This window comes from Leucoraja erinacea, chromosome 6 (assembly GCF_028641065.1).
Source record: "Leucoraja erinacea ecotype New England chromosome 6, Leri_hhj_1, whole genome shotgun sequence".
Lineage (NCBI taxonomy): Eukaryota > Metazoa > Chordata > Chondrichthyes > Rajiformes > Rajidae > Leucoraja > Leucoraja erinaceus.
The window spans coordinates 56,740,794-56,761,944 of record NC_073382.1 but is presented as its reverse complement, the minus strand read 5'-3'; the positions used below and the strand labels follow the sequence as shown (position 1 = coordinate 56,761,944).

Below are 21,151 nucleotides of genomic sequence, written 5' to 3'. Positions count from 1 at the left end.
AATGAGTCACTATAGATACTTTTACCTTCCGGATTCAGCTTTAAAGCATACACTATTTTGAGTGTAGGTAGGAACTGCAGATGCTGGTTTACACTGAATGCTGGAGTAACTCAGCAGGTCAGGCAGCATCTCTGGAGAAATGGAATAGGTGATGTTTCGGGTCTGACCCTTCTTCAGACTGAAAGAAGGGTTCCGACCCGAAACGTCACCCATCCTTTTTCTCCAGGGATGCTGACTGACTTGCTGAGTCACTCCAGCATTTTCTGCCTGGTTCCAGAATATGGGCAATTTCTGAAATCTATTGAGAATCTAGACTTCAGACTTCTCCAGACAGGGGAGAAAGAAGTTCAAGTTCAAGTGAGTTTATTGTCATGTGTCCCTGTATAGGACAATGAAATTCTTGCTTTGCTTCAGCACACAGAACATAGTAGGCATTTACTACAAAACAGATAAGTGTGTCCATATACCATGATATAAATATATACACACATGAATAAATAAACTGATAAAGTGCAAATAACAGAAAAAGGGTTATTAATAATCAGAGTTTTGTCCGAGCCGGGTTTAATAGCCTGATGGCTGGGGGAAGTAGCTATTCCTGAACCTGGTTGTTGCAGTCTTCAGGGTCCTGTACCTTCTACCTGAAGGTAGCAGGGAGATGAGTGTGTGGCCAGGATGGTGTGGGTCTTTGATGATACTGCCAGCCTTTTTGAGGCAGCGACTGCGATAAATCCCCTCGATGGAAGGAAGGTCAGAGCCGATGATGGACTGGGCAGTGTTTACTACTTTTTGTAGTCTTTTCCTCTCCAGGGTGCTCAAATTGATGAACCAAGCCACGATGAAACTAGAGATATGAAGAGATACAAAGAACAAATGAATAAAAGGTTTGAAAAAGGACACTTATTTGAGTGGTGTTGCGATTGCCATGGAATGTGTTTTTTTTCACGGGGACATTAACAAGTATGCATCATATACCTGAGGAAGCTAACTTTGTGTCATTGATATTTTGTAGATCAAAACATTAGTTCAACTTAGCTTAACATCGCACAGACGAAAAAAACCACAAAGCACTGGAGGAATTCAGCGAGTCAGGCAGCATCGGTGGAAGGGTCCCAACCTAAAATGTCATCTGACTATTCCCTTCACAGATGCTGCCTGGCCCATTGAGTTCCTCCAGCACTTTGGATTTGCTCAAAATTCCAGCATCAGCAGAATCTTGTGTTTCCATGCACAGATGAGCAGTTGTTCAATAAAAACAGATGCTCGCCAACCGCGTCTAGTTAGTGGTGTGGTGGCGCTGTGGTAGAGTTGCTATTTTACAACACTAGAGACCCAGGTTCAATCCTGACTACGAGTGTAAAGTCTTAGAACATGGTGTTAAGAGTGCTGTTGGTTCAGGGTGGGAGGGGGAGCAATGAGAGGACACATTGCATTGTGAGAACTGCATGTCAACATTACAGTGATGTAGCTTAAAGCCCCTACTGACCCACTAAGTGGCCAGCTGGAGTGTGATTATATGTGTGATTATACAAGTGTGGTGTGTGTACGGAGAGAGAGGGGATGCAAGGATTACTTGAAATTATGAAAGTCAATATTCATACGGTTGGGCTGTAAGCTGCCCTAAACAAAATATGAGATGCTGTTCCTCCATTTTACATTTGGCCTCACTCTTACAATGGAGGAGGCCCAGGGAAGCCAGCATCTGCATTTCCTCCCTACAAATGAATGAAAAGTATGCTCAAGGAAGGTAACTTTGTGGCATTGCTATTTGGAGATCAAACCATCCGTTAAACTCACAATATCACACATATGAACAAAAACCTCAAAGTACTGGAGGAATTCAACAAGTCAGGAAGCATCTGTGGAAGGAATGGACGCACAATATTTTGAGTCAGACTGAACAAGGGTCCCAACCTGAAATGTCATCTGACTATTCCCTTCACAGATGCTGCCTGGCCCATTGAGTTCCTCCAGCACTTTGGATTTGCTCAAAATTCCAGCATCTGCAGAATCTTGTGTTTCCATGCACAGATGAGCAGCTGTTCAATAAGAGCAGATGCTCGCCAACATTCTCTAGTTAGTGGTGTGGTGGCGCTGTGGTAGAGTTGCTATTTTACAGCACCAGAGACACAGGTTTGATCCTGACTACAAGTGTAGGGCTGTTGGGGGGGGGGGGTGGAGGGGGGGGGGGGGGGGGGGGGGGGGGGGAGCAATGAGAGGACACTTAACATTGTGAGAATTGTATGTCAACATTGCAGTGATGCAGCCTAAAGCACCCCCACTGACCCACTAAGTGGCCAGCTGTAGTGTGATTATATATGTGATTAGATAAAGGGCCTGTCCCACTTTCCCGAGTTATTCACAAATTCTCCCAAGTTTTCAAACTCGCAGAATGTCCGTAACAAGTCCTTAGGAAGCTATAAGAGTCCGTGGATATATCGTAGCGGCTCGTTATGCCAGCCGCAGGTACTCGGGGCTATTTTTTTACTCGTGGGCATTTTTTATCATGCTGAAAAAATGTCCCGACTTACCTGATGGCATAACAAGCCGCTACGATATATCCATGGACTACTACGGCCTCCTACGGACTCATTACGGACATTCTGCGAGTTTGAAAACTCGGGAGAATTTGTGAATAACTCGGGAAAGTGGGACAGGCCCTTAAGGGTGCTTTCTGTACGGAGAGAGAGGGGATGCAAGGAGTACTTGAAATTAGAATTCAACAAGTCAGGAAGCATCAGTGAAAGGCATGGACGCACAATATTTTGAGTCAGACAGAAGAAGGGTCCCAACCTGAAATGTCATCTGACTATTCTCTCCACAGATGCTGAGGTTCAATCCTGAGTACGGGTGCTGTCTGTGCAGAGTTTGCACATTCTCCCTGTGACAGCATTGGATTTCCCCGGGTGGTCTGGATTCCTTCCACTCTCCAAAGATGTTCAGATTTGTAGGTTAATTGACTTCTGTAAATTGTTCTTAGTGTATAGGATAGAATTAGTGTATGGAGTGATTGCTGGTCGGCGTGGACTCGGTGGGCCGAAGGTTCTGTTTCAACGCTGTATCTCTAAATTAAACGAAACAAATCCATCAGCTACTTCCAGGTTAGTGGTGGATTTCCACTAGCTTTTACCATGGTCCTGCAAATAATAGGCACTTTATAAAAGTTTTCAAGTTTGCAAATTTAAAAAGTTCTATCAGGTATTGTAAGGTTCTGTCCTGATTTCTATCAGATATTCTCAAATAAGAACAGTTAAGATGCATTTCCTTAGAGAATGGCAGTGTTAGAGTTGCTGCCTTGAGGCGCCAGAGACCCAGGTTCGATCCTGACTACAAGTACTGTCTGAACAGAGTTTGTACGTTCTCCCCGTGACCATGTGGCTTTTCTTTAGGTGTTACAGTTTCCTCCCACATTCCACAAACATTCAGGTTTGTAGGTTAATTGGCTTCTGTGAATTGTAAATTGTCCCTAGTGTGTGTAGGATTATGCTAGTGTATGGGGTAATTGTTGGTTAGCGTGGACTTGGTGGGCCAAAGACCCTGTTTCCAGGCTGTATCTCTAAAGTGTAAAGTCTTAGAGCATGTTGTTCAGAGTGCTGTTGGAGCAGGGTGGGGTTGGGGGGGGGCAATGATTGGAGACATTGCATTGTGAACTCTGCATGTCAACATTGCAAAGTGATGCAGCCTAAAACAACCCCACATCTCCACTAAATGGCCAGCTGGATTGTGATTATATGTGGCACGCATTATCTAGTATCCTGTAGTTGTCCATCCCGATATCCACATTTGAACCACCGTGCCACATAGCTAATTGATAAGGCTATTTACTGTTGGTGATCTGCCACTTTCTTTGTTCTCTGTGCCAGGTCCTTTCATAGAATGCCTGCTCCCACCATCTCCCTTTTTTAGAAGCAAGTTGTCATTAAGTAGTGTGATCAAGCTTTAACTGGAGGGCGGAACAGTGGCTCAGCGGTAGAGTTGCTGCCTCACAGCGCAAGAGACCCGGGTTTGATCCTGCCTATGGGTGCTGTCTGTACAGAGTTTGTATGTGTCCCTGTGACCACATGAGTTTCCTCCGGGTGTTCCGGTTTCCTCCCACATCCCAAACATGTGCAGGTTTGTAGGTTAATTGACCTCTGTTAATATGTCCCTAGTGTGTAAGATAGGGCTAGTGTACATGTGTTCTGGTTGGCGTGGAACTAGCTAACTAACTCTGAACGAAACCAAACTGGACTTGGCAGCTCCCCCTGCTAAGGTATGCACCCTGTAGCCGTTTAACGCTTTCTGCATGCAGGTGCCATAAATAAGAAAGCAGTATTTGTTGGCAAAATGTCTGCATTGTAATCAATGGGATGCATTGTGCTGCTTGTGCCTGTTTCACTGGTCATGCAGTTAAGTCTCAATGTTCTTTTAGCCAGTTTTGAAACAAACTATCAGATGAGAGTGCAGTAATCTGAATCAGAATGTTGCCTGGATTTGAGGGTACCAACTATAAGGTGGTTGGACAAACTTGGATTGTTTTCCATAGAGCATCGGTGGCTGAGGGGAGACCTAATGGAAGTATACAAAATTATGAGAGAAATAGATAGGGGCAACAATCAGACCCTTTTCCCCGGGGTGGAAACGTCAATGACCGGAGAGCATAGCTTTAAGTTGAGAGGGGCAAAGTTTAAAGGAGATATGTAGATCTGTTTTTTTACACAGAGAGTGATGTGCACCTGGAATATGCTGCCAGGGTTGGTGATGGAGGCAAATACAATAATGGCATTTGAGATGTTTTTAGATGGGCGCACAAATATGCAGGGAATGGGGAGATATGGATCACGTGCAAACGGAGGAGATTAATTTACGGTACACAAAAAAGCTGGATAAACTCAGCGGGTGCAGCAGCATCTATGGAGCGAAGGAAATAGGCAACGTTTCGGGCCGAAACCCGGAGGAGATTAATTTAACCTGGCATCATGTCCATGAACAGGCCCATCAGACATTGTGTGCTGATGGAACTGTTCCTGTACTGTACTGTTCTATTTTGGCGAGTCGAGACAGTCGGGTTCTTTATTTTTTAAACGAAAATAAAGTGATTACCCGAGTCGATATTAACAGCCAAAATAAACGATATTCACTCAAACCGCATGGAGCTCGAATGAATGGTTTTACCGAAAGCCCGTGCATATGCTCGCCCGCTCATGTGACCGTGCCAACCAATAGCGAGGGTTCGACATTACCAGGGCCACCGCTAGGTGGCGCTACACTATGCTTTATATTCTAAACCAAGGGTTCCCAACCTGTGGTAAATTTACCTCCAGGGGGTAAATTCTGCCTACCCAAGGGGTAAATTTGTTGCTTCTGGATTTGTGCATATTTTTTCTCATTGACTGACTGTGTTTGATTCTGGTATACCGGTATGTGTTCAACATTAGTTGTTCATAAATAAGTGAAATAACATTATTTTGTGCTATTAAACTTGCCAGGGGTAAATGGGACGAAAAAGGTAGGGAACCCCTGTTCTAAACCATAAAAATGGAAAATTGATAGAATTGTTTTGATTAATTCCTCTTGCTTAGCTGTGTGACGAATACTTGTTAGAGTCACATGGTGACGTGTCCAAGCCCGCTGGTTTGTGTTAGTCAATTGAAGATACCCTTATGTTTGGCCTTGTAACCTCAGTATCATGAGTCCCCTATCATCAGAGGTAGAACAGAGGTTATGGTGCTTTATTTTCCACTTGAATCTCCTGAATCCATGGAAAATACCTCAGAATAAACCCAGCATCATGTCTCATGATGGTGTGAGGTTCTGGGTATGAATCTGAGAAAGAAAAATCATAGCAATTACATGTGGAGGGAATAACATTTTAATTCACTGGCCATGGGTTGTAAATATTTACAAGGCTATTTTACATAGAATGCACCAGTGATTGATTTAATTTATTCAACCACAATAAATGAATGTGGATTGTACAAAGTAGATTGTATGTGTGATTTGTCGAAACCTATAATTGTCAACTCTGTTTAGATGAGTTTATGAATGGCACATTCATTCAATTTGATAATTCACTGGGAAAATTGCGATAATTTGATAAATCATAACATTTTAAAGTAATTTTGCTCATAACATCATGATTATATTTTTTACCAAATCATGATACAAAGTTAACGCCACAAGAAATATTACAGGAAACAGAACAATGAAAACATTGTCTGAAGAAGGGTCTCGTCCCAAAACGTCACCCATTCCTTCTCTCCAGAGATGCTGCCTGTTCCACTGAGTTACTCCAGCATTTTGTGTCTACTTTCAATGAAAACTATCTTTTTTCTTTCAACCTGTAAAAGCTGAGGGTAATATTAAAAAATGTAAACCATATACAGGCAACTTGCATTTACGTAAGCAATTCTTGTAAACCCACTGACGCCCACATGTTCTCCACGTCGGAGCTCCCATGTGGACTCCGGGTTGGAGTTCCCCCGTGGTCTCCACTTTGGAGCTCCCATGTGGTCTCTGTGCCGGAGCTCCCATGAGGTCTCCACGTTGGAGCTCACATGTGGTCTCTGGATAGGAGCTCTCATGTGGTCTCCACATTGGAGCTCACTTGTGGTTTCCACTTCGGAGCTCCCCTGTATTTCCATGTTGGTGCACTCCCCTGTTCTCAGTGTCAGAGCTCCCAAATGATCTCTGTGTTGGAACTCCCACATGGTCTTTGTGTCGAACGGTAAATTTACGCATGAACACTAGCAGTTCTATTTCCAACTTAGGTGACATCCGACCTGCACAAGATTCCACGGGAAGTATCCCTTATATAAGCCAGGGTGCGTCTGTGCTCAGGTCTGCAAACCTGATTTAAACCTTGCAAAATTTAAATGATAGTTATTTTATTTAACAGACAACAGGCTTAGAAGAAGTTCTATGAGAAGTCATCTTCCTTATCCAGAAACGCTTAATATACATTTTTTTGAGGGGCCACAAAACTGAATCTGTAAATTAACTGCCTAGTTGCGGAAAAATACATTCTGCAAAACCCCTGAACAAAAACTGTGGTAAACTAGCTCTGCAATTCAAGAAATGCACATGCAAAGTACATTTAAGTACCTTTTCCAACTGCCAGTGAGCAATCACAATGCCTTGGAAAATGCGACTAAGTCAGTTGCTGAAATGTATAATGAATTTTTAGTTTATTTAGTTCATTGTTATTTTGCTATGGTTCATTGTTTTTTGTTTCAAATGCATTCCATTACAGCATAGTGATAAAAAAAAATTGTATTTCTGCTATCTAAATGCATGTTGAATACATTTTCTTTAATCATAATTCATATAGGTGTTTCTTGCACATACTGTTGGATACTAGCCTTGGGAATACACTAAGCTACAACAAGCCTCTATTAGAGTTTGGGGTATTGGAGAGTAAATGGAGATCTCTTTATATTCATCAACTGCAGATTCCTAGCACTTTCTGTTTGTATTGCCATTTCCTGGTGGAAAGGTGATATTTTATTTGGCGCGCTCATGATTTGTGTGCAATTGGGAACATTTTTCTTGTTGGAAAGGAGCAAGGGAAAGAATTTCTCTATTTATTTTTCTGTGTTCTCTATTTGAAATACTCAATGTCAAAACCACATTAATTATAATTGCGCAGCAGAAATAATTAATGGAATGCATGGATGATCGACACATATCGATAATATGTTCCCTTATTTCCCCGCAAAAAGTTATTTGGTTGTTACTTGACAATCTTTTATATTTTATAAGCCAAAAATAAAAATTAGGTTTTAAGTTACAATGTGCAAACAGCTTCTTCATGAAAAGAAACCATTTACATTTATTTATTTTTGTCTTGATGCAAGTTCTTTGATCAAGTATTTGATGAAATATTTGAAATCTGTATTTAATTTCACTCTAAATGTTGTGACCTGTCCTATTCTGATTTTTAATTTTGTGACTGCTAATAACATTTGAATGAAACTTTGCTCATATCTTTTTCATCTCTGAGATTATTCCTTCTTTTTAATGTTATGGATAGTCACATTATCCATAATGTTACAGCTACTTACTGAAATGTTATTAATGCTTCACCAACCATTTATTTTGCCACGTGTGCTACCACAGTCAGTTGTATTAACAGAATGGATGTATTCATAAGACATAGGAGCAGAATTAGGCCATTCGGCCCATTGAGATTGTTCCACCATTTGATCAGGGCTGATCTACTTTTCTTTCTCAACCCCATCCTCCTACCTTCTCCCTGCAACCTTTGACACCCTGAATCTCTGCTCAAAAATACCCAATGACAGCCTCCACTGCCATCTGTGGCATTGAATTCCACACATTTAGCACCCTCTGGTGAAAGAAAATCCTCCTCATCTTCATTCTACAGGTATGTCCTTTTAATCCAAGGCTGGTCCTCGACTCTCCTACTACAGGTGTTCTACCATATCTATCATTTATTAAATTGCTCATGAATTTTCTAAATTGTATGTAAAACATAAATCGTTTAAAAAGTCTGATTTATCGAAAACAAAATATTGAAGATGTTGCAAATGTGAAATGAAATTTGAAATGAAGGGCAGCTTTGGGTTCACTGGTGCGTATATGGAGCTTCACTGGCAGGTATGTGGAATGAGCTGGCACAGGAAGCAGTTGAGGCAGGTATTATAACATGATTTAAAAGACATTTGGGCAGGTGCATGGATAATTTAGTTTTTTTACTTTTGTTTATTACTAGACTGTCACACGGGAGCCCTGGTCCCCCAACGCAACCCATTCCCCAACGCAATATTCCACCACTCACCCATTACCCAACGCAACCCATTCCCCCAACGCAATATTCCACCACTCACCCAAAGCCCATAACTGAGCAAGCGCGGCTCATTTCCCCGCATCCCCAAGCTCTCCCTCCCCCTCCTCTTCATATGTGGGGGGGGAGGGAAGCGGGGTGTGTGGGGGGGGGGGGGGGGTGGCAGTAGGAGGGGAGGAGGGGTGTGTGTGGACAGGGAGGTGTAGGAGGGGGGAAGAGGGTGGTGTGGGGGAGGGGTGTGTGGAGGGGGGGGTGGGGGTTTGGGGGGGGGTGTGGCGATGATTGTGGGTGAGGGAGTAATTGTGGGGTGGAGGGAGGTGTGTATGTGGGCAGGAGTGGAATGGCGGTGGGGAGGAGGGATGTGGGGGTGGGGGGTGTGGGCAGGGGGGCTGTGTGGGGGGGGGGAGGGGTGTGTGGGGGGATGAGTTGTGGAGGAAGAGGGGTGTGTGGGCAGGGGTGAGTGAGCTCAGAGAAAAAACAGAGGAAGAGCCATGGGGGAGAAGGCGGCATCACGGGGGAGGGGAGGAGGAGCCAGCGAGGGGGACCAGAGGGGTAGTGGCTGGAATTGGCAGTGTGATGGGGACTCACAGCGGCGTGCTGGTCACTGGTCGTTCTCCTCTGCTGGGATCAGAGTCTCCTCTTTCCATTTGGTGACATCTCCGACTCTGGGCTGGGCTGGGTCGGGTCTCTGACTGGGCTGCTGCTTGGGGCTCGGCTGCTACATGGGGCAGGGCTGCTGTTTGAGGTGGGGCTGGGCTGGGCTGGGCTGGGCTGGGCTACTGCTTGGGGCTGGGCTGCTTGGGGGGACTGCTGCTTGGAGCGGGGCTGGGCTGCTTGGGGGGGGGCTGGGCTGGGCTGGGCTGGGCTGCTCGGGGTTGGGCTGCTGCTTGGGGCGGGACTGGGCTGCTTGGGGCGGGGCTGGGGGGCTGGGCTTGGGGCGGGGCTGGGCTGCTTGGGGCGGGGCTGGGCTGAGCTGCTCAGGGCTGGGCTGCTCGGGGCGGGGCTGGGCTGCTCGGGGCGGGGCGGGGGGGGGCTGGGCTGCTTCGGGTCCCTACGAAAGTTCGGCTGGAAACCTCCGCCAGCCATCATCAGTTCCAGTAAAGATGCGATGGCGCAGGAAGTGGCGGAGCGTCCAGGGGAGTGACGGGAAGAAACTAATTCATGCAGCGCCGACTGGCAGGAGAAGAGATCGATTTGCGCACACACGGTTTTTAAGATTTTTAAACCTCTCTAACCTTTACGACATTCAACCGATCGGAACAAAACTTGGCACACTTGCAGCACCGGAGAACGGCGAGTGAACTGGCAAAAAAAAAATCGTAGGGCAATCGCAAACCGTTTTTGCGCAAATAGAAAGACCGCTCAACCGGAAGATAACAAGGTCAGAGTTTTAATTATGTATAGATTGTCACATGTATAGAGATAGTGAGAAGCTATTGTTTGCCTAAGAAAAGACTATACATGATTATAATCACACCATCTACAGAGTACAAATAAAGGGTACAGCACTTAGACAATACTTTGACAAAGTCCGACTAAAAACAGATTAAACATTAAAGAGAGGAAAGGTTTAGAGGGATATGGGCCTAACATTGGCAGGTGGGACTAGTGTAGCTGGGGTATCTAGGTCGGCTTAAGCAAGGTGTTGTTTCGATGGTGTATGACTATGTTAGGCAGTATCTAAAGGGAGAGAGACAGAATTAATGTTTCAGGTCAATGAATGTCTCTGAAAATGTTCCAATGTCTTTTACTGAAAGGTTCACAGCTGAGTCCAAAGGCTATGAAGCATTTGGATGAAGGTTCCTCAAGCTTATTAAAAACATTCAGTGAAACACTCTAGGAGATAAAGAACACTACAGTTGAAATTCTAGACTTGATATTTTATCTTGTCTGTTCCTTTATTTGTCTTGCATCATAATATTTCTTTTCCCATTTAACTTTGTTTGTCTTCCTGAGCATTGCTTCTTTTTTCACAATTGTGATTCACTCATGTCAGGCTCAAAACATTTTGGAACTGTCATAATTAGTTCAACTACCAAATTGCTATTTGGTTTGCAATGTTTCGTTTAGTTAGTTTAGTTTAGAGGTAGAGCATGAAACCATGCTTTTGGCCCACTGAGAGCACAGCTATCATCCATACACTAGTTCTATCCTACTCACTAGGGCCAATTTACAGAAGCCAATTAACCTCTAAACCTGCATGTCTTTGGAATATGGGAGGAAACCAGAGCATCCAGCGAAAACTCATGCGGTCACAGAGAGAACGTACAAACTCAAAACAGACAGCACCGGGTTCCCGGGAACCCGGGTTCCTGGCACTGTAAGGTAGAAATTCTGCTGCTGTGCCAAAGTGTCACCCTTAGATGGTGTAAATAGCTCATTCTAAGCTTCCCCCCAGTCTAGTTTCAGTCAATAAAATACTGAGTTAAGCACGCGCATCTAAACTTTATTTTGGAAAAACACAATAACAGTGCCCTACTACTATACCTAACCAATGCAAGTATCGATTCGATACTTGTATCTGCCTGGCCAAGCCCTCCTAGCCTCGTGCAAGCAGAGACTCACCAGAAGGTCACGCAATCCTAGACGTTCTCCCAGAAGATCAACACAGGACCTCGTGGGAGAGGCCTTTTATAGGTCCCCGAACCTTGAGGGACTGAACCACATGGGGGTGGTCTCTATACAGTCCAATAACAGATATCTTGGTGGCAGTGTGAATTGTGAAGAGGATGTTAAGAGGTTGCAGGGTGACCTGGACAGGTTGAGTGAATGGGCAGATGCATCGCAGGTGCAGTATAATATAGATAAATGTGAGGTTATCCACTTTGGTGGCAAACACAAGGGGGCAGATTATTATCTCAATGGGTTAAGGTTAGGTAAGGGGGAGGTACAGCAAGACCTGGGTGTCCTTGTACACCGGCCACTGAAAGTTGGCGTGCAGGTACAGCAGGCAGTGAAGAAAGCTAATGGAATGTTGGCCTTCATAACAAGAGGATTTCAGTATAGGAATAGAAAGGTTCTTCTGCAGTTGTATAGGGCTCTGGTAAGACCACATCTGGAGAATTGCATACAGTTTTGGTCTCCTAATTTGAGGAAGGGCATCCTTGTGATTGAGGCAGTGCAGCGTAGGTTCCCGAGATTGATCCCTGGGGGGATGGCGGGACTGTCTAATGAGGAAAGATTGAAAACATTAGGCTTGTATTCACTGGAGTTTAGGATGAAGGGGAATCTGATAGAAACATATAATATTATAAAAGGACTGGACAAGCTAGATGCAGGAAAAATGTTCCCAATGTTGGGCGAATCCAGAACCAGGGGCCACAGTCTTAGACTAAAGGGGAAGCCATTTAAGACTGGGGTGAGAAAAAAACGTTTTCACCTAGAGAGTTGTGAATTTGTGGAATTCCCCGCCACAGAGGGCAGTGGAGGCCAAATCAGAGGGAGTTAGATAGAGCTCTAGGGGTTAGTGGAATCAAGGGTTATGGGGAGAAGGCAGGCATGGGTTATTGATTGGGGATGATCAGTCATGATCGCAATGAATGGCGGTGCTGGATCGAAGGGCTGAATGGCCTCCTCCTGCACCTATTTGCTGTGTTTCTATGTTTCTATATTGATTAACACAGTACATGATAGACATTTCCCAAACCCAATAATACAGTGACTAATACAATGTATCTGACAAAGTTTCCAGATGCAAGTTAACAGATGAATTATGCAACATGTGCCTGGATATTCATGAAACTCAGACATAGAAACATAGAAAATAGGTGTTCAATATGATCATGACTGACCATCCAACTCAGTATCCTGTACCTGCCTTCTCTCCATACCCCCTGATCCCTTTAGCCACAAGGGCCACATCTAACTCCCTCTTAAATATAGCCAATGAACTGGCCTCAACTACCTTCTGTGGCAGAGAATTCTGCAAATTCACCACTCTCTGTGTAAAAAATGATTATCTCATCTCGTTCCTAAAAGACTATCCTTAAACTGTGACCCCTTGTTCTGGACTTCCCCAACATCGAGAATAATCTTCCTACATCTAGCCTGTCTAACCCCTTAAGAATTTTGTAAGTTTCTATAAGATCCCCCCTCAATCTTCTAAATTCTAGCGAGTATTCAAGGCTCAACACTTAACCCAATCAACATCTATCAAAGTAAAGCTTTGCAACAATATTTACAATGAGTATGTCTGGATGCATTCACCCAATCCGCTTCATGCAATTTACACCTAATTGTCAGGATCTGCAGATGTTCCATTCTCTTCTTGCAACTCTTATCTAGGCTCTAGACAAGCTGGCACCATTCTGCAGCTTGTCCCATTTCTGCAGAAGGCGCATTTAAATTGACCAAATGGCCTAGCAGCCCAGAAGCCTTTACTCAATTTTAGTATCCTGGCATCTCCAATTTGGCCAGAATTACCATTCCTTCCTTTTATCATATATGATAAACCATCATTTGTGATAACCAGGTGATCAGATAATCAGATAACCAGATATACATATGTGTGTCTATTACATTCTCCATCTATTAACAACAATGACGATGGTGTTTCTTCCCAGAATCTTATCAAGGTTCCAGAGTTTTTGTGGGCATAGCTTCACAATTTTTGTCTGATGAGTCTTCACCTCCCGAGTTTTCGTGGGCGTGAAATCCCTTCATCTGTGTTGTTGCCCATTCTTCCATCCCTTTCCAGGGAGTTACCATTCATGCACTAATGCTTTACCATTCATTCACTGTAATTCTGCTCTGTCAATACTATCCCTATTATATTCTGCTCTATAATATCTTCTTCACTACCCGAGGATCAATACTAATTAGCCCTCTCCGTATTCACACGATGTTCCTTAATGTATATCTGATGATGGTTTCTCATATAAATTTCAGCTGGGTTCAGTCCAGATTTCCCTATAGGCGTGACTCTTATTTAAAACAAACCATGAAAAATGTTTCAATTCAACCAAATTCAGTCTCAGCCTTCAATTTAATATTTTAAGTTTCAGGGTCCGTCTCACCCTTCTCATTCCACAACTTTGTGGTCAATAACACTATTCCATTCCAATGCCTGTGGAATTCCCAGCTGGTCAAATTTAATCAATCACTTTCTATATGTTGTCAATTTTATCATAAAACCAATTAAGAATGCCGAATGTAGGGACAATTTCTTTCCACCTTGATAATTGGAGCCGCTTTACTATAAAGGGTTAAACAATTTAAATCCACCGGTCACATACATCAACTCTGATACCTCAACACCCATTTCCTCATTACTCCTTCTAATTCAATTCAATTCAGTACTCCTCCAGTACTTCTTCCTTAGTATGTTGGCTCGTCTCTCAGTCCATAGGGGTTCTTTCTCATAACTAGTTTCCTTTTACCACAGAGTAACTTTTTTGTGTGCGAACTTTGGTCTCTTAAAGGAAAGTCTTGCTGTTCACAGTTCCTCTTTTTAACTATCTCAAATTCCATGTTACCAGATCTTCCCAAGTTCCATCCTTTCCTGATGTTCTCTGAATAATCCTTCCCATCTTTGGCTGCCTGTCTGGGGATGAGACAATAACAATACCCAATTAATAATCAAACTTTAAATACTCCTAAGCAAAATCTCACGTCGGTTCCAAATCTCAAACTTTAAAGTTCATCAAATTCATTACCATACAATTTAGAGATCGAATTCAAAATATTTCTAATAACTATAATTTAGGCTCAAACTAGGTGTTTTGCCCCAAACCACAGAGTAGTGTCTATTTTCAAATTCAAATTAGAACTTGCCCCAATAATCGTCGTAGGTTGTCTGTAACTTTTAGAAAAGTTTGGATGGTGTTATTTTCTTTCTCCTTCACTGGTGTCAAAAGCTAGATGATGTTAAAGTTGGGCACCAGCGTAGGTATCTTCTTCTTGTTTCTCAATGTTAGTTTCAAAGGAGTAGGGATACTGAGGAGCAGCCTTTGCTATCTGTTGGCCTTCCAGATGTGTCTTAAAGGGACAGGACAGTATAATTTCTTCCTTGTTGTTGGTCCCTGTTTCTGGGAAGCTACTTTACCTGAGCTGTGTCTTCTGCCCGTTCTCAAGGGTCCATATATTCTTTACCTCTCTCCCCAAGTAGTATGTTGTTGATTATACTGTCCTGCAGGCACAAACTAAGTAACAAGTTAGTACAAGGTACACAAAAATGCTGGAGAAACTCAGCGGGTGCAGCAGCATCTATGGAGCGAAGGAAATAGGTAACGTTTCGGGCCAAAACCCTTCTTCAGACAAATTAGTACAATTGCTCCTTTCCCTACTCCCGTACCTCCTGCACAATAAGTTTGTTTCTTCTCTTCCTAGTGCCATTTCAGTTCTCCTTAGTTCTTATTTTCGTTGCCACCAGTTACTATATTTCCCTGTTCGTAGTCCTTCCTTTTAGTGAGGTTTCTCGATCCCAATTAGATTTTTTTTGTCTCTCCTTCTGTGATTCAGAAAGGGTGGTGTTCTTTCATGTTCTTATAATTTATTATTATTTTTGGGCAATGTGAGGATGTCCTCTGATTTCATATTTTGTATTAGCTGGCAGATCAGGGCTACCGGAATGGATTTGGCTGCCAGAATGTCCCTGCCCCCTGATCTTCTGGCCAGTGTCCTCTTCCTCTACCTTTGCGGGTTCCAAGTGTCCCTGTAACCTCTGGGGATCCACTGACTTTTTAAACCCTCTGGCCCTCTTCTTTGCCTCCTTCCTTCTCGATATTCCCTCACAGGGCAAGATCGGCTCCAATGTCCTGATTCCCCACAGTTGTAACATTGATCAGATCTACCAAATCGAGGGAAAGTCGGCTCTCGGAATGGCATGTCTAGCCACGCTTTAAATTCCTCCTCCTTATCTTCCTTCGAAGTTATTTCCCGTTTCTGGATTTTTAGTACGGGTCTCTGTAAGGATTTAGTTGCCGTCGAACCAGGTTGCATTGAAATGTGGATGTCTGTGGCCCGGGGATAATATACACCTACTGTGGGATCTAATTCTAAAGGCGTAGTAGGCAGCTTTCTACTAGGGAATTTGCTCTGACCTTACAATGCTATCGGTGTCAGCATCAGCCACTTCAAATCCTCCTGTTGTCTCAGCCTCATAAAAGCTACTCGTTCTGTTACCGGAATCTCTGTACTTTAGGAAGGATTCCTTCATTTTCCCACTTGATTTCCCAATTAATTTTGGCACCCACTTCTGCAGAACCTTCCTTCTAGCTCCTTGATCCCCCACACTATCCTCTGCTGATGGGTGAGACCCCGAGGTTAGTGGAGACCGAGGGATGAGGAGGGGTGTAAGGCATGTGGGGACGGGTGGGAGACATCGCAGAAGGCGTCTGGAACTGGAGCGGCGGAGCATAGGGACCAGCAGGCGGTGGGCGGGGCTCCATCACAGCAAGCAGGTGTTGTCGACTTCGACCGCTCCCTCACTGTCTACCATGTAGGGTCGTGGCTCGTTAGTCGGGCTGACAACAGTGCCCAGACGGGAATGTCCAGTCGAAGTTCGTAGATGGATGACCTGGACCGGCAGTAGAGGCTCGAGTGGTCTGCTGGAACTGTCGTATGATTGTTTCTGGATGTTCTGCCTCTCTTGGAGATGTCTCTGGATAGTGGCAGGCTCCAACGCACGAGGAACCAGCTGCTGTTGTGTGGTGGGGACCAGAGACCTCGTCAATCTCAACATCAGGCACTGTGCCGGCGATCCCAGGGTACCGTCCCTGGCAATGTTTCTGAGATTCAGGAGATAGACGTCCGACTTGGAGATGCGTGCTCCCTCCAGCAAGTGCTTGGCACTTCTGACAGCGCGTTCAGCGAGTCCATTACTCTGAGGATACTCAGGACTGCTCGTGACGTGCTGGAAGTTCCATCGGTCTGCGAAAAGCTGGAACATGTGGCTGGTGACCTGCCGATCATTGTCGGTTCTCAAGCAAACAGGAACGCCATAGGCGGAGAAGCATCTCTTCAGCTTCTTGATGACCATCTCAGACGTGAGGGAGGTCAGTTCGTCAAGTTCAAACCAATTAGAAAAGGAATCGACCAGAACGAGATAGTGCTTTCCGCACCATTCGAAAATGTCTGCCGCCAGCGGCATCCAGGGCAGTGTTGGTGGCGGTTGTTGCAGAATGGGCTGCCGCTGCTGATGAGGCACAAGGTTGTTGCAAGTGGGGCAGGAGGCTATGCGGTCCTGAATGTACTCGGTCATCCCCGGCCAGTAGAACAGACCACGAGCGCGTGCCAGTGTAGAATCAGCCCCTGGGTGACCGCTATGTGCTTCTTTGAAGTATTTATCTCGCAGTGACGAGGGTATCACCACCTTGTGACCCTTAACCACAACACCACCCTGTACCACCAGTTCATCACCTACCAGGAAGTATTGCTGTACCTCTGTGGGCGTGTCGGATCATTTGTCAGGCCAGCCTGTTTTGATGATGGAGGAGGGGGTTTGAGCATATTGTCAGTGGCAGTGTGCACGGCCAGGGTACACAGTTGCTTACTGGGGACAAGGTCAACACCGAGGACCATGAAATCCTCCTGTTCATGGGGGTGTTGTTCGCAAGATGCCCGAGGTGCATGAGAGAGTGTGTCAGCAACATGCATGTCCTTACCCTTCTTGTAGGTAATGGTGAAGTTGTACCGCTGCAGCTGCAGCATCATGCGCTGCAAGCGAGTTGGCGCAGCATGGATGGGCTTGTTCAGGATTGTCACCAGCAGTTGGTGGTCCGTCTCGACCGTGAATGTGTTGCCAAGGACGAAATCACGGAATCCGACACGCCTACAGAGTTTCCCAATCCTCTGGCTTCAGGCTACATGTTGCTGTGTTATACATCTTTTCTTTTAGTTTTATTCTATCCCTAACTTCTCTTGTCAGCCACAGTTGCCTCCTACTCCCCTTTGAATCTTTCTTCCTTTTTGGAATGAAATGATTCTGTGTCTTCCAGATTATGCCCAGAAATTCCAGCCATTGCTGTTCCACCGTCATTCCTGCTAGGATCCCTTTTGAGTCTACCTTGGCCAGCTCCTCTCTCATGCCTTCATAGTCCACTTTGTTCAACTGCATTACTGACACTTCCGATTTAATCTTCTCCTTCTCAAATTGTAGTTTAAAACTAATCATATTATGATCACTACCTCCAAGCGGTTCCTTTACCTCTAGTTCTCTTATCAAATCTGGTTCATTGGACAACATTAAATCCAGAATTGCCTTTACTCTGGTCGGCTCCTTTACAAGCTGCTCTAAGAATCCATCTCAGAGACATTCTACAAACTCTTTCTTGGGATCCTGAACCAACCTGATTTTCCCAGTCTATCTGCATATTGAAATCCCCCATCACCACAGTGGCACCTATGTTACATTACTGTTGTAACTCCTGCTGCAACTTACACCCTACATCCGGGCTACTATTTGGGGGTCTGTAGATAACACCACTTAGTGTCTTCTTGCCTTTGCAATTCCTCAACTCAATCCACAGTGACTCTACCTCGTCAGTCCCTATTTCTTCCCTCGCAAGGGTCTGAATTCCATCCCTCACCAGCAGATCTGCCTCCTTCCTCTGTCCACCTGCCTGTCCTTTCTATATGATGTATAACCCTGAATATTAAGTTCCCAGGCCTGATCCTCCTGCAGCTACGTCTCAGTAATCCCCACAATGTCATATCTACCAACCTCTAACTGAGCCTCAAGCTCATCTACTTTACTTCTTATACTTCGCGCATTCATATACAATACTTTTAATTTCTTCCGCATCTCACCTTTCACATCGATCCATATTACATTTGGCCGTACTCTCCTAACGCTTTGTGAGATTCCTTTCCCGTTCTGGGGTCATTAACTATCCCTTTACTCCATTTAGCTTTAACTCCGTCCTTGACGATCCCATTTGACACCCCCCCCCCCCCCCCCCCCCCCCCCCCCCCCCCCCTTATTTACTTTAAAACCACCCGTGTAGCAGTGGCAAACCTGCCTGCCAGAATGCCGGTCCCCCACCAGTTAAGGTGCAATCTGTCCCTTTTGTACAATTTCCCCCTTACTCCAAAACAGATCCCAGTGGTCTAAGAATCTAAATCCCTGCCCCTTGCACCAATCCCCCAGCCACACATTCAGGTCCTGTATCTCCCTGTTCCTGCTCTCGCCAGCACGAGGAACTGGAAGCAAACCGGAGATAACCATCCTGGAGGTCCTGATTTTCAGCTTTTTTTGGACCTCTCTAAAGTCATGCTGCAGAATATTCATCCCCTTCTTTCCGACATCGTTTGTTCCAACATCCACTACCACTTCCGGCTGCTCACCTTCGCCCCTGAGGATTTTCTACATTCTGTCCGTGACATCCTGGATCCTGGCACCAGGGAGGCAGCACACCATCCTCGAATCCCGTCTGTTGCTACAGAAACCCCTGTCCGTACCTCTCACAATGGAGTCTCCCACTACAACGGCGTTGCCTGACATCGGCCTTTGGTTTTGACTCAACAGCACTTTTTGCTTCGCAAGCCAGTTCGCCGCTCAGTGCGTTAACGTCTTCTGTCCCGACAGCTTCTAAGTGGGTGAAACTGTTCACAAGAGGTATAACACCCGGGGACCTTTACATTCCATGTTTACTTCCCTTTCTTACCATCACCGTTAAGGAGAGCAATACAATAGAAGGAGATACACTATTTTCCATTGATAAGCAAGTTCAGGTGCTGACAATAAGTCTTCAAATTGGAGCCAGTTCATTTATAAACAAGCAAATATTTCCTTGCACATAAGGTTGCATGGTGACGCAGGGGTAGATTTGCTGCCTTACAGCGCCAGAGCCGTGGGTTTGATACTGACAATGGTGTCGGTTTTGTACATTCTCCCCATGACCTACATGGGCTTTTTTCAGGTGCTCCAGTTTCCTCCCACTCTCCAAAGGCATACAGGTTTGGAGGCTAGTTGGCTTTGGTAAAATTGTAAATTATCTGTAGTGTGTGTATGACAGTATTAGTGTTCGGGGATCACTGGTCGGCGCGGACTCGGTGGGCCTGTTTCCTCGGTATTTCTCTAAGCATAGAGTGGCACAAATGGTTGGCTCAGCTAAGTGTGTTAAATTTGTGACTTTTACTCATCAAGATATAACTAAATTTTAAATAGTTAAATCGACTGCGGGTCTAATTCAGTCTCGAACTCGCTGAATAGCAGAGCAACCTCAAGGTGCTGAGTGCTCTGTTCGATTTTTATTTTCTTATGTTGGGCTGGAGCGTGGAAAATAAAGTTAATGGTATATTTTCCTCTTTTAGAGCCCTGCAGAAAATCAGAAATGAGTTGAAACAAAGAATCACAGATGCTGGTTTATACCAAAGATAGACACAAAGTGCTGAATAACTCAACAGGTCAGGCAGCATCTCTGGAGAAAAAGAATTGGGTGACGTATTGGGCCAGGACCCTTATTCAGACAGTGGATGTTGATGGTGTGAAAAGCTGTATGGATTGTGATGCTTCTGTCAACATCCATAGTTAAATTACTTGGCGAGGTGAAGAAAGGCAGTCTGAAGAAATGTCCCGACCTGAAACATCACCTATCCTTGTTCTCCAGAGATGATGTCTGACCCTGGAGCTGAGCTGCACTGAGTTACTCCAACACTTTGTGGTGGTGGTGGTGTGTGTGTCTTTTATTAAAAGTACCATCTTTGCACTATTTCACTGGAATGTTTCACGTTTTTATTTGGAAACATTATTCTTTGTTATATTTGAAATACAAAGTAAAATAAATGACTGATCTTTATGTGTGGTTTCCAGAGCGGGAGAAGAAAAATGCCATCCATCCAATAATCTTCAAAATATTGAGCAGTGAAAGTGAAGAAGGAAAGGCACTGCAGTTCAACGACCCTTTGTGGTCAGCACAGTGGGAGTTGGTAAGCATTACATCACTGGTTTATTCATTTCATTTTTGTTAACCCTTGAAGCACAAGCAAATTCTCAAACTTCATGCATGTGCAGAGAAGAGGATGAGTGTATACGCATTATGAGGATATATGTATACATTAGCTCAAATTTGTGTCTAAATTCACCAATTATCAAAATTGTATTATCTATACTAATTAATCAGCCTAATTTTTGTACATCCATTAACTTCTGGTTGCCTGGGCTGCACGATGGTGCAGCGATAGAGATGCTGACTTAAGCCCCTGTCCCACTTAGGAGACCTAAACAGCAACCTCTGGTGACCTTGCCCGCCACCCAAGGTTTCCATGAGGTCACCGGAGGTTTTGGTCACTCTCCCCAATGGTCGAAAGTGGTTTCCGCGTGGTCGAGGCTTCATGTAGGTTGCTGCTATTTTTTCATCATGATTAAAACCGGCCTCGACTAAAAATAGGTTGCCGTTTTAAAAATCGATAATTTTTTAGTCGCAG

General features: G+C 44.6%; 1 protein-coding gene across 1 annotated transcript in view; it reads left to right on the top strand.

Annotated features, from left to right (window-relative positions):
* The window catches only part of LOC129698179 (PC3-like endoprotease variant B), a 685,304-nt gene that overhangs the window by 219,987 nt on the left and 444,166 nt on the right, over window positions 1-21,151 (top strand). The window contains exon 4 of the mRNA XM_055637132.1: window positions 20,538-20,653. Within this exon, the coding sequence (XP_055493107.1) occupies window positions 20,538-20,653 (116 nt within the window). The remainder of the gene's footprint in view (window positions 1-20,537; window positions 20,654-21,151) is intronic.